Source organism: Trematomus bernacchii, unplaced genomic scaffold (genome assembly GCF_902827165.1).
Source record: "Trematomus bernacchii unplaced genomic scaffold, fTreBer1.1, whole genome shotgun sequence".
Lineage (NCBI taxonomy): Eukaryota > Metazoa > Chordata > Actinopteri > Perciformes > Nototheniidae > Trematomus > Trematomus bernacchii.
This window is the reverse complement of record NW_022987313.1, coordinates 12,546,149-12,560,383: the sequence shown is the minus strand read 5'-3', so window position 1 is coordinate 12,560,383 and position 14,235 is coordinate 12,546,149. Positions and strand designations below refer to the sequence as shown.

Genomic DNA, 14,235 nt, shown 5'->3' with positions numbered 1-14,235 from the left:
TAATAAAGAACATAGGGGGGGCAGCAGCTAAAGCCAAGGATTCGGGGGTTTAACACCAGTGGAGACGAGCTTCTGTGAATGGAAATGTGACGAGCCAGAGACCTGGAAGCAGTGGACGTACTGATAGGCAAATAGAAGTACAATTAATTTGTTGTGGTCCATTCAATCTGGTAAATGAGACTTACAGAAGCTGCCCTCGAGTGGACACGGTGGATCAGCTTCCCTACAAATCGGGGATATTAGTACGAAGTCCATAATCTAAACCATAGTCTAAAGGCAACTTTTTCCCACTTCACAAGGCTAGGTCAAATTCTTCCATCCGAGCCAGATGCTTTACTTATAATTCACAACGTGTTGGGCTGCATCTCGTCACCAAACTGTCCTCAACTCAAGGCACTGATCATAAAAACGGATGAAAGAGAGTGCAGAGAGGCCGGTACACTTTTATATATACACACATGCTCCTGTGACTGCACTTTCTTCAACTTAAAAACTCTGGGGGGCAGGGGGGGGACAAAACAGTTTTTTTTTTCACTAATGCTGAACATTACTTGCTGCTTGGGTTCATTGCATTTTATGGTTTCTGCTCATAACACAAGATGTTTTCCAACGTATTGCAATCAAAACTTGAAATCTAAAAGAGCGAACGAATAGAACCACACAATACACTTGAAAAACTATTTACCACCGAAACCCCCAAAAGCAGGGTTCATTTTGGTTTAAAAATAAATAAATAACAGGGCTGAGAGTCTGTGCCAACTTTGCACTACATTCCTCTGGTTGCACAGATGTTGCCATATTACCTTGGGAGAAAGAAAACAAATCTGTCAAAGAAATGGAGATACTAGTCAGGCTGTATGACTGTATGATAGTAGGAGAACTAATCAACCTAAAATAATAAAGCAGCTATTCCCCCAGGACCAAAGAGCAGGTTGCAGTGGTGGTGGGAGAGGGAGAGCAAAACCCTCCTTGAGATGAAAATACAAACCCGATTCTGTGAGGTTTCACTAGACACTTTAGAGTGAAAAAAAAAAAACGGGGACTTCCATGTTGACATGTGATGTCCGCTTTAAAGTTTTTTGTCTTTGTTTTAACTACAACAAATACAGTCACACGATACAACATCCTTTTGACCTGGCGAGGAGAACAAAATAAAACCAGAGAAAAACAATGTTCTCAGGCGCAGACATGCCGAGCAGAGTGGAAGGTGGTGGGCCTGCAGGAGAAATAAAAGATGACTGAGGCAGGAGAGGGCGCGGGACGAAGCGTTCACTTTTTGAGTGGCTGGTATACGGAGGCGTTGGGGTCCAGGCCGGAGGGATTGGTGTCCATGAACTTGGAGGAGTAATGGGGGGCCACGGGGCTCATGCTGCTGTTGTCGGATGAGTAGGAGATGCTGGGCATGACGGCCATCACTTCGGCTATCTTCTGTTTCAGATCTTTTATTTCCTGGTCCTTCTGCAGAATCTGACCTGAAAACAGACGACAGTCAAAGTCACAGTCAGTCCAAAGAGAAGGCAACTCTAAGAATAGGGTTGAAAAATAGTTTAAGGTGTGCTCACAGTTGTATATTTATTACGACCAGTGTTAAAAATGTCCGACGCTGGACCGTTTTTTTCTACAGTTTTTACAAGTTTTCTCGTCTATTGGGTTGCGCTTCACTATAGCGTAACCTTTTTGAGACCAATACATCCATGAACAGCAAAAAACACATGAATGACATAGTAAACAAACCTAAAGTGTGCCATAAAGATATTCCCCCTTACTACCTCCAGCAACAGGTTGCTGTTCTTTTTAATATGCCAGGTATTATAAACCTGTTGTGGCAATTTACAGACTTTGGTTTTACATTGAGAATAACTAACAGATATGCTTTGACTTATAGTAGTTTGAATGGTGCAATAAATATTATTTAGAAATGCTAAAAAGCCAATGTAATCCAGAATTAATATTATTACGTTTTGATAATGGGCACCTTTTTTCTGAATAAGTGTATGATGTCACGCTCAAACTAGTCGGTGAGATACAGAGGTAATGTTAGCTGGCGATGATGTCATAGTTTTCAGAGTTTATTGTTAAATAAATAATATTCTTTCAGTTATAATAAACAGCTTCTCCTTGTGTGCTTTTGGAAAGGAGTGTTGGACCCCCTCACCTTACCACAGGTGTATTCAGAGAAGTAAAACCCCCTCAACAGAGAACACCAGCCTCTGTGGACATCAGACTGACCTTGTGCGATCTCCAGCTGTCTCTTGGCGTCTCCCAGCGCAGAGAACAGGTCCAGTTTGATCCTGGTCTCTGCACTCAGACTGTTTTCCAGGTGCTGCGTCTTGTCCTGCATAGCTGACAGCGCCGACATCAGCACCTCTGTGTCTTTTTCATTTTCCTTATATTTATGAAGCTCCTGAAAGATGGAGGAGAAGAGATACAGGTGTGGTCAACTCTCTCTGACTGGATGCTTAGCACGTTGGTGAGAGCAATGGCACGGTGCAAATTCTATTTGTTTTATAACATCCGTAGCTGATGTGAAAGTTGAAGTTAGAGGAGCGTGAAAAACAAACAGCCAGACAGACCTTCTCCTAGGATGTACAAATTGTTTGAGGATAGTATGCGTCACTGCAGTGAGGCAAAAAATCCCAAAAGCCTGTGCCAGAATATTGCTGTTAATAAAACAATTCTCTCAACATAATGTTGACTGTATACAAATAAAGCCTTAGGAGGTACACAGAGCTTCAAAACCTGTAGCAGTCTGCTGCTTTGACTTCAACAGCACTGCCACATTTATGAGCACTAGGGTTGAATATTATTACGGTTTAAGCCATTTAATAACAAGTCAAATCGTATTTTAAAATACACAAACAAACACGGTACATGTTGCAAAGAAATGTTTTGCCAAGCTGCAGAAAGCAACTAACAAGTAAAAAAAAAAGAAAAGAAAGAATAGAAAAACACAATCCAGCAGTTATACTGTTTCATTGTTTAATTTCTATATAACTATTAAAACCAGTACATACAGTATATGCAATGTATGGCAGGTGGATGAAACCTAAATAATGAATACCAAGTTATAAATGGTGAAAGTCACTGATTAAGTACTGGACCATGCCTCTAAAATGATTAGGTGGTTTGTAAAATAAAACAGGTAAGGTATAGAATTCATTCATATTTTCTATGTCATCGTAAACAATGACATATTTCTATCTTTAAGCTATGTGTACCTGCCTTCTGCACACTGGTATTGACGAGTTGTGGTGCACTATAGCTGTGACAGCGCTTCAAGCTATGCCCCATCATCATATAAACATGGGCATGTTACATTTTTGCTGCACCATATTCCAAAAGTTAATTGTGTGCAGGACCAAAGCAGAACTAGTCATGTACACAAGCCTGCACCAAGGTCACATGACAGGAATCCAAACATTCATGTATACCCGAGCAGACTCAAAAAACAACAATATCTGAAAAACTCCTTACCTGAACTTTCAAGTCAAGCTCTCTTATCTGGTCTTCCTTTAGCTTGTTGTCCATTGATAATTTCTTACACTCTGTTTCTAATTCATTGATTCGCCGCCTCAGCGTGTCTGTGCACTCCCCTCTGAAAAATGGAGGGAGAAAAGTAGTAGATTTAGGAATATAACAGAACTTCAGAAAAAGCAAAGTCAGCAGTGAAATGTCAGAGGTGCAGCTACCTGGATGCTGCTGCTAGTGCTAATGCTCTGGCTGCTGTGGCCTCCTCTAACTTCTTCCGCTTCTTTTCATCTGCGAGCTGTTTCTCTGCGGCGGCTCGAGCCTCCTGCTCTGCTTTGAGCCTCTTCTCCAGTTGGCCCACTGACTGTTTGTCCTTTTGTTTTGCCTGCACTGCATTATGGAGCCTAGAAGAAGCACAGATACAAACAGGATCGAAGAGAACATTAACAAGAGGTAATACAGGGTGGCAAGGACAGGATTTCTTACCCGTGCTATAGGTATCATCACGGTTTCACATGTATAGAACTTGTTTGAGAAATTGTTTGGTATTTTTTTTTAATCTGATCTCGCCATTTATTTACGAGATACAACTCAAAAATCTGCACAAATGTGAGGAATATGTAGTTTTACTGATGCCTGACAATGAACACCCCGATTGCACTATATAGTTAAGATCCTAAACAAAATGATCTCCAGAGTGACCCAGCTTTCCACTCACTTGTTCTGCAGCAGCTCGTTCTCCTGGCGCAGCTGGCTCAGCTCGGTGCGTATGGAGCGCTCGGCGCTGCCCAGCGAGCCGATCTGGCTGCGCAGGTCCTGCTCCACCTGCCGGCTGGCCTGCAGGTCAGCCTTCAACTTCTTTACATCCTGCTCCAACCTGTCCCGGTGGGAGAAGGAACAGAGGAGAGACGGAGAGACACATTGACATGCTGGATTTATAGATGTATACTGTACATCCATATACATTATGTTATAGATCGGAAGTCTTAATATTGTGGGCTAATGGTCGGACCATGCATTAAACATATGCTTCCCTCTCAAGTAACAAAGAACTCTCTCAGAAAAGCAGTACCTAAATAGTTATGGCACCTAAGGCATGTTCATATTGAATCTACACTGACATGCAGTCAAATACAAAGTAGGACTACACAAAAAGAAACACGTTAACTTTATGTTTCAGAGTGCAGCATATATGATGATGACCTTCATTCTGAACTGATAGATTCATAACCAGAAGATCATTCTAAGACATGTATTAGAATTGTATGTTGCAGATATTGGTATACACTTATTTCTGATCATCTGCTGTCATGTAAAACATTCACCAAGAATAATCTGTCAGAAAAACACCATTGCAAAAAGTATACCATACACATCCACAGAATCATGAGGCCTATTTTCTTTGACATTGTCATCTGCCAACATCTACCCTTAACTCAACTGTTACACCCAAAAAATGTCAAACCTGAAAAACATTATCTGTCAATAGACCAACATTTTACAATTCTGTTTGCAAAAGATTGCATGAAATAAAGACTGAAATTACATTTTTCTACATTTTCAGCCCAATTAAATCATACAAGCAAGACACCCTCTTAATGGCCATCTGTTTGCAATATGTGATTTCAAAACTAAACAGTTGACAAGCTAATCAGAATAGGGGCTGACTTGTATACGTTTATGTTTCTGCTTACAACCAATCTTTGACGCTCTGTTTGTTTGCTCCAGGTGCACAAGCTGTCAAAATGTAACTGGTGTTTTCCGTAAACACGAGGACGAGGACATAAAGAGCAAACTAAAAAACATATCCTGTGCTTTTGAAATGAATGCTTTTAGATGAAAAGCTTTGAACTTTAGCACTCTGTTCTCTGGAAATGAGAGGTTGTCAAAATCCTTTACAAAAGCTTCTGCCACATCAAATCCACACCGACACTTGTTTTGAATGTTTTACAAAATACCATGAGGCTAAAAAGGACCTTGAACAGTATGGAAGGAAACCATGAAAGGTCGGCTGTAAAATAAAAATGTTATTAAGCTGATTTGAATTATTAATGGAGAGTTATTTGATTATTTTACAAAAGTTAAAGGTTTCTTTAAGCGTGCAGAGTGATTTGTGCAAAATCATGAAAAAAGGAGATTGTATCAGTATTATGATTAAGGACAATATGTGAGGAGGACATCCCTAGCCTCAACACATAATTATAGGTGAAATGGATTTTGTTTGAGAGAGAAATTGGTCTCAATAACAAAAGCAACGCATAAATACTTAATTTCATATTATAAGTCTTAAAGAGGGTTCATATTTGTATTTTGTGCCTCTACTGTGACATGTCTCCATGCTTTAATGTTCAAAAAGCTCTTTATTTCTCATACGGCCTGTGCTGCAGCACCTCTTTTCACCCTCTGTCTGAAACCACAGCCCAGTCTACTCTGGTTAACTGGCCGGCTCTGTTGTGATGGTCAAGAGAGGCGAAGTGATACATAGTGATGTCACTACGTTATGGAAATAAACAAGGGACTACAATGGAGGCGTTTCAGGCAGGAGTGTGTGGGAGAGAAACTCCCTCTGGAATGAAGGGATTTTCGCCTTTGCAGACCATTAACATACAAAACTATCTATAAACACACGATACAGGAAAGGGAAAACCCCCAAAAGCATAATAAGGCCCCTTAAATGAATACACCCGTGTGCTTCTTACCTAACAAGTGCTTCTGGCTTGCTCAGCTGGTTGTTGGGGATGCAGTTGTCTGTGGGATCCCTGTGGGAGCCCCCCGATGTCCCCTTCCCCACTGCTAACTTGTGCTTCTTTTCGTTCTTCCCCGTGGAAGAGGAGGATGAGGGTGCGGAGGGGACGCTGCCGTTGGTAGCACTGTGTCCGCGGGGGGAGGAGTTGAGCGTCGCAGCATTGCTGCTAGCATTTTTGTAGTTTTTGGAGGAGGATGAGGATGAGGAGGAGCACGATGAATTGTTGTCCTCTTTAAGCAACAGGTTTTCTGTGCTGCCCAGCTCTGTGGTCAGTCTCTTGTTGTTCATATGGTTCTCCATATACTCCATCTCTTGGAGCTTAGAGTCCACTGCTGATGGCAGGATGCTGTTGTGCTGTTTTTTAGCATCGCCCTTTCCCTCTTTCCCTTTTTCTCTAAACTCTAACTCTGGCAGAGGTGCCGATGTCTTTTTATTGGCTGGAGCGCCATTCTGTGACACTGGAGGCGTGTCCACTTCAGATATTCCTTTAGCTGCTGCTGCTGCTGCTGCTGTATGAATGAAGGGGGAAGTGAAGGGAATACAAAGGAAATATATTTAGTAAAACAGCCTTGAGAGTGACCTTAAAGAGTCCCATGTGTAATTCTTTATATGAAATATGACTTTTTGTAACCATTGACAGAAGGATTCATGTGCTGCTTCAGTGTTACTTATGTGAAATTGCCCAGCTTTTTCTACAACTGCACAACAAAACACAGCGCTGCTGCAAGTGATCACTTTCTTGGTGAAATTGGTTCTTTGGTGAAATTTCCTTCAATTCGTTTTTCCCTCGGAGCTTCTTTCAAAAGGTTGCCCAATCACACTCAAACAAATCAACTTGTGATCATAATGTGCATCATCGTACGTTTGTTTAAAATGTGAGGCAGGGAAACCTGCAACCACAGACTTTGGGTAGGGAGGGAAGGGCTGCAAAAGTATGTTGGGAGTTATGCTGACTTGTTTGACAGGACAGGTTCATGACAAACACAAACTCGATTGAAGCCTGGCTGGGATTTGAAAGAGTTCTGTTGCAAGGGTCCACACTTTTTTCACCATTCATTAAATCACATGAACAGGACACTGTTCTTCTAAGTCAGTTCCTATTCACCCATTCACATACATTCATGCAGAGGCAACTAAACAAGGGGCCACCTGCTCAGCTGAGACTAACTTTCTCACACATTCACCCACCACTAGCCATCAGTATCTTGCCCGCATCAACACTGCAGGTGAAATCGAACCACGTCCCTTCCAATTGATTGACAGCCGCTCTATTCTGAACAACAGCCGCACCAACATAGCAAAACATATCTAAATGAATGATCTTTTGTAGGACTTTCTGGTGGCTACCTGCCATCTTTGTCAACACTCAAAGACTGACCAGCAGATTATTCATCTTCCCAATCCATAGACGTTTCATCAGCGACGTGAGGCAGCAAGCTAGATGATTTTTTACATCTCTAATTATTAAAATAAAGGATTTTTTATTGTAACTCTTGGTAGATTGTTCTTGTGAGTCTCTGATTTGAACCAGGTGCTTCATGTGTACATGCGTCTGTGTGTTTTACCTTCTTCTGCTTCTCGCTCTTGCCTCTGGAGCATCTGTTGCTCCGGAGGCAGAGCCTGCTGCAGGAGCTGCATGTAAAACTCGTTCTCCTTCTGCACCTCCTTCTGCTTCCGAAGGCGCATCTTATAGCTTACGTAGCTCTTGAAGCCGAAGCCCAGCGTGACCACTGGGTAGCCAATGCTGCAGAGATGGACACAAGAAGAGCACTTATCAGTCTACTCTTGGTTCATAGATCAACAGCGCAAAATACCGAATTGATCAATGAACCACTGCTACAATAGTGCAATTAAATGATTTATACCTTAGAATTATTGATATTTTTTCATTTAATTTAATTGTTTATTTGAACCGGGACAGTGCACATTAATGAACTTTTTAAACAAAATAATGTTTTAAAATGTAAATGAGCCGGATTTGAGCTTTGAGCTAGTTTCCATCCGTAGTCCCGTCACATATAGTTAGAAGCTAAACTTCACAGCATAACACAAGTCAACATAGTCAAACCGTGCTTAAAGCTTGTAGGGGTTCTTAAAATTGCAGACCTCAAGTAACCTTACACATTTTACAATCCTACACTTCAGAGGTGAACATTTTATAAACATGCAGGGGGAGAACTTAGAGATACAGATACCAATTTGCAAAGATACAGATTTTGTGGCGTTTGCCCATGGCACAGCAAATGTCTCTACACTTCCTAAAAGATAAGATAAGAGATCAAATGTTTTGATTTAAAATGGAAAGTGTGGTGCAACAGTTGTGAAGTGTGCAAATGTATAAGTCTTCCTACCTACTTATACTGTAAAGCATATGCAAGTGCATTCAATCTTTATCTTTAACACTCAGGTCATCCAGCCTTGAAAATGAGCTAAGGGAAGAAAAAGGAAGCTAAGAAGCCTAACACGTAACTAAGCATGTGACATTAATGACTTCATGTTGTGCAGAGCAATTCATAATGCTGTGTGAACATTGAGATGAGTTGATATAATGCTGTGTCCACATAATTCCTCCCTACCATGCTGACAGTCTGCACCAAACCTAGACATGCCTTTCAGCCAAAAGCCCGTCTGTCAGGAACAGAGTTTCACACAGTTTAAACAGAACAGCAGCTCACCAGTGTGCTGCAAAGGGACGACACAGGTCCACGTGGAAGTTCTTCAGGTCTTTGAATCTGATGGCTGCCTCGATGTACACAAAGAGTATCCATAGAGACACTGTGGGCAGGCAGACTCCTCTCTCTGGAAAAAAAACAAAGCAGGACAGACATGTTATAACATCAGCATTATGTGCCATCTTCACCGTGTCCATAGCAATGAGGACCAAAATGGCAATGTTGGCACAGAATACTATATCATTGTTTAATTATTCCTTCACAAGTCCCTGCCTGGATCCTTATTTAATGCTGTATACACATTTCTATCTTACAATAATATGCCTGAGCTTATTTTGATGAAAATGAATAGCACAGCTGACCCTAGTGCTTACTATATGATGTTGCAGCCAATAAAACGGTCCGAAACAAACTTTTTAGAATAACGACATTGGCAAGTCTTTATGGACTCCATTGTTACACTACTGTGCTCTCGATCTCTTGCAGCACACCTCCATTTTGATCAAATATGCTTTATATTTTTGTTTGCGGTTCAAGAGTGTATCTTCCAGTGCGATGTCATCAGTTAAAGCAGCATCTGTGTCAAATGTAAGTGAAGCCTTGATGAAAATAGACCTTTCATACATTATTCTGTAATGGCGCGTTTCCACTACACGGCCTCGCACGGCCTCGCTCGGTATGGCTAGGCCTCGTTAGGACTGGCTCACTTTATGGCGCATTTCCATTACAGTTTAGGAACTGGGGTAGTATCTATAGTAACGTAGTGTAGGCGGAGCCGTGACGTCATCTTCAATGAGAACCCCAGAAAAACAACACAGCCGTTAGCTGTTAGCACTCAGAGCTCACAGCTCCTCATATCTGTTCAGAAACTGGACAAAAGTTAAACAAGTACAAACCACAGACTGCCTGTGTCATGGTGAATACAGTCGCTGCTTTATTTATGTCTGTATAGGCCGTTGTTGTGAGTGTGGACGGTCGGAGTATATACTGCGTTAGCTTAGCCAATCTCCATTTAGAAAACACGCATTTTAAAAGGTTTTTCGCCTGCCGTCTGTCTGCAGACTTGACAAAGCATTAATTCATGGTTTTTACTAACCGGTATCAGTATGTTGTTACTTCGGCATCATTTTGAAACGTGTATTACAATTAAATCACGGTCAAATATGTCCTTCTTGTTGTAGTTGTAGCCCCCTTGCCAGCGATTGTCTCTAGTTTAGCATACTCAGCCCGACTCAGCCTCGTTGTCTCTGGCCCTGGCCCCACGATTTTATGAGGCCAGAAAAACTGTGAATTAGGACCCGCCGGCCGGTACTAGGCCAAGTGGAAACGCAACCAAAGACGGGCCGCTGACGTCACAGCCCTCTTAAACCGTGCTCCGCGCTGTAGTGGAAACGCGCCATAAAAGTCTTCTCTGCACTCTACATGGCTATTATTTACAAAACACATGCAGTTGTCAGGCTACAGACACTACCCATTGTTTCCTTGGCTGCACTAAGCCGCAAGACTTACCCCAGCGGGCCGTGGAGTGTTAAGAGATATGAATACTTTAACAGAGAATGTCACTGGTGCGTAAAGTTAGAGTGCTGAAAAAGCAACTGGGAACCACTCTTGTGTTTCTCCTTCCCCCAGCTAGCACTAGGATTTCCATCTGACACCTGGCCTTCAGTCAACACAGGGGATACCGCTAAATCAGACTGACAACTTATCTGCAGAGTGCGGCTCGCTTACACACAGCATGCAAAATTCTTAGAAGCATAAACCGAAAGTATTTGTAAATACGATAACACAATGTGCAGGGGATTGCGCAACACTTTTCACACCTGTTTTTCCCCCACAACGCACTAAGTGGAAGAACAACAAAAAATAGAGCCAGTTCTAAGAAGTAGTGTGGTCTGTGACCTTAAAGAACGCTTTATCTTTGTAGTCCATCATTTGAATACACAGAAAGCTTCTTCCTTCCTTGTTTTGTTTGCATTGTTATCAGAACTAATGTAGAAAAAAGATTAAATGAGACTACGGTTAGAGCAAGGGCTAGGTCTCATATGCAGTATTTAAACTCACAAATATCAAGACACTTATACACATTGGAGGGCCTCACCTGTATGCCAAACATACTGCACCCACACATAGGTACTGGCAGCGAAGAATAGCCATTGCACTGGGATGAAGAGGAGGCAAATAATGTCCGAGGTAAACGCCACACACACAAAGAATACTGAGAAGGCCTGAAGGGGAGAGGAGAGGCTGGTATGATTATCATGAAACACAAGCTTTCATAAAACTAAAAAAATCTTCTCTATAAAAGTAAAAGATAGGAGTCGAGGCTAACAGCCCCCCTTAAGATGTTGAAGACATTTCATTCTTATTAGAGTGATCTTGCTCTGGTTGATTAAACTTCACATTTCATTGTTGAATTATGCCCCAAATCGTTAGGTGAATATGACATGTTTGCATCCCTGTGAGACACATATTCACCAACAGCACACACCTACACATTGAAGCTAAATGAAAAGCAAACTGTCCAGCATCAATAAAGGACCCACAGGAAAGTCAATCTATGATGGATTTGGATAATAACTTAGCGCCTGATAAGATCTATCTACCAATACTTTTGAATGTTCCTCTTTGAGCATGTGAATCAATGTTTAGGCTTTTTCTTTAGTTGACATGAAACAAGATACGAGTATTGGAAGAAATCCGCTGCATTATCTTATAAACAAAAAACAATGCGAAGACATTTAGTTGCTTATATTTAGGTCAAGGCATTTTGAAAAACAATTCTGTGATAATAGAGTAACTGTTTGCATGTGTCCATGAAACTGGCGGTTACAGTAGCGCAATGGTGCTGAAAAAATTCAAAATGAAGTATAACCACATAATTAAAGTAGGTTTGTACTTGTTTATTTTTATGTGAAAATCTAAAAGTTAAGTTGTGAAAAGGGAAAAACAATAGGTATAAAAAAGATCTACGCTCTTTCTTGACTTTTATGAAATCCTAATAAGTATAAAGAAATAGCCACTCACCAGCCCCTGGTATCTAAAGGAGTCGTACACACTGCGGATGAAGAGCCAGAACGGCCAGAGGTACTCGAACCTGAACTCCAATACAAAGTCTGCCAGCAGCACCAGGGCCCAAACCACCAGGAACTTCAGGTACAGGAAGGTACTAAAACATGAGAATGAAAAAGTTTGTATGAAACGTGTTTTGTAAAACACTGCAAGATTCAAAAGTGAATGGCACTCGTATTTACCCCCAATAGTCATTATTAAACGGCATGTCGTCTGAAATCAATGCTTCAAAAGGAGATCCAGCTTTAATGTAAGTGTTTTGTGGGTGTGTGTGAATCAAATGCAAGATGTCTGGAGCCTATTGCTGCCGTTTGACAGATAAAATGCAAGATTGCATTGCACTTCCTCTTAGCGGTTTATATATTCAAATGCAAATCTTCATTTATACAGAACTAGTGCATAGAAATGTCAGACTTGTAAAGCCATCAGGGTGAGGTATATGTCTGCACTCTGACCTGTTTTTGAGTCAGTGCTTTTAACATTTGTACATGGTATAATATATAGCAATTTTTCAAAAATTGTGGAGATTATAAATACACACATAATGTTGTAGTTTATTGCTGGTTCTTGCCAGGATTCATGCAAATACATTACAAGAGAAATATTTGACAGTTTACATTGTCTGTCAATAGGACACTGAGACCCAGAAAGTGACACAGTAGGAGTGTTCTCTGATCTCAAAGCAAACCTATTTTGTGGTAGGAGCACCTGCTCAATAATTCAAGAACCGCCCCTCATCACTGGGTTCAGATGCCACGTGTGTAACCAGTGGCCTTTAACGTTTAGTTTGTCAGACACATAGGAAGTCACACATAGTTAGATAGCCAGGTGTAAAACTAAGCAGCCTTAAGTTGTCTTAATAGTGCAACACATGGTCTTCAGAAGTAAAACCAACCACATTTGTATCAATTCGTGTTTACAGTTAATGTTAAAATGATATGTTGTGATATGACTAGATAAATGGGACTCATGGTTAAAGTTGGCAATGCTGCTGTTGTGCTAGCTCCAAAACTACCTTAGCTAACAGAGAAACGGCTCATTTAGATGCAGCTAGCAGATGACAACTGACTTGGGCAAACGGTAGATAGTCTGGGTTGTTAGTGAGTGTTCAAGGACCCACGGCACCTTATTTCAGAGAAACAGACGTTGTGACATGGTTAAAAACAGGCTGTTTTGGGGCCTAGCGCCAAGGCTAACAGCTAACGTTACCTGCTAATGTACAACAAAAACATACAGCTAGCATACACTAAGCTATCACTGGCCATTAGCTATGTTAATAAGCTAGCTGGCAGTTGCAGTTCATTGATATCAATGGTAACGTTAGAGACGTTCCACAGTATGAGACTTCAAGCATCCCCACTCAGTGCCCCCCGTCACTGTGGTGAGGAGGACCCCTCCGCCTGCCCTGGCTCCATATGAGTTACCTGCCGTATATACCCTCAGTGATTCGGTTCCGTTTTAACGGCCGTCGGAGTTTGCTGCAGTCCGCATTGCGCCGCTTCATCCTCCTCCCCTTGGCTTTGGCCTTCGAGTAACCACTGTAATCTTATCCAGTTTTCTTGAGTATTCGGACCCAGATAATAAATGAAGTGCCTGTGGTATTTGTCGCTGTTATTATTTTTCCCCACTGGAAACAAAGAAATAAATAAAGGACTCTATTCGGGAACCTCCTCCTTTTCTGTTAGCGCAGACTCAATAAGCCACAGCCGCGCTGTGTTTTACGTACGTCCGTTTGTCAGACGGCTGGTATATCCAATCAATCTAACCGCCGAGGACTCTCTCTTTGACGGATGCAGAGATGAGCCATTTACGTTACAGGGGAGAGCGAGGGGGAGTGGGACGCTGCGTCAGAAACGTCTCCCTGTTGAACCAATCAGATCTTTGTGGACAATTCAGGCATCGCTGGTCGACCAATGAACTTATCACGGAGGCGGTTTTTTTTTCCTCAGCAGTTTTTGCCTTTGGTTATGAGCAGAACCTATGCAGTGTTTTGGACAACATCCCCCTTTGTGCGAGACACAAAAACACTCATTCCAACGATTCCAACACACGGGGGTTATTTATATCAGGCCCACTGTGTCTGTAGTTCATGAGAGGCTTGCCCCAAGGCTTTGTGTGCCATCTATGTTTTGTTACTAGGTTCAAATGTGTGCACATACAAGTGGACGCGTGCGTGTGCGTGTTTGAGTAAAACAGTGGGTACAGCTGTCGTTGTTTATAATGTTAAAACCTTTCCCATGCATTTCTGTCCGTCATTGCAGTTGGAACCATATAAAGTGT

The 14,235-nt window shown here is 41.7% G+C and overlaps 1 protein-coding gene across 1 annotated transcript; it reads right to left on the bottom strand.

The window, feature by feature from the left end:
- Window positions 1-1,080: 1,080 nt before the first annotated feature.
- On the bottom strand, window positions 1,081-13,670 carry maco1b (macoilin 1b). The gene is made up of 11 exons (XM_034147819.1): window positions 13,380-13,670; window positions 11,911-12,052; window positions 10,985-11,111; window positions 8,890-9,013; window positions 7,780-7,958; window positions 6,168-6,723; window positions 4,187-4,345; window positions 3,690-3,872; window positions 3,475-3,595; window positions 2,230-2,404; window positions 1,081-1,472 (listed from the first exon to the last, which is right to left on the bottom strand). Exons 1-11 carry the CDS (start codon window positions 13,457-13,459, stop codon window positions 1,270-1,272), a joined length of 2,049 nt encoding a protein of 682 aa, XP_034003710.1. The 5' UTR covers window positions 13,460-13,670; the 3' UTR covers window positions 1,081-1,269.
- Window positions 13,671-14,235: the final 565 nt, after the last annotated feature.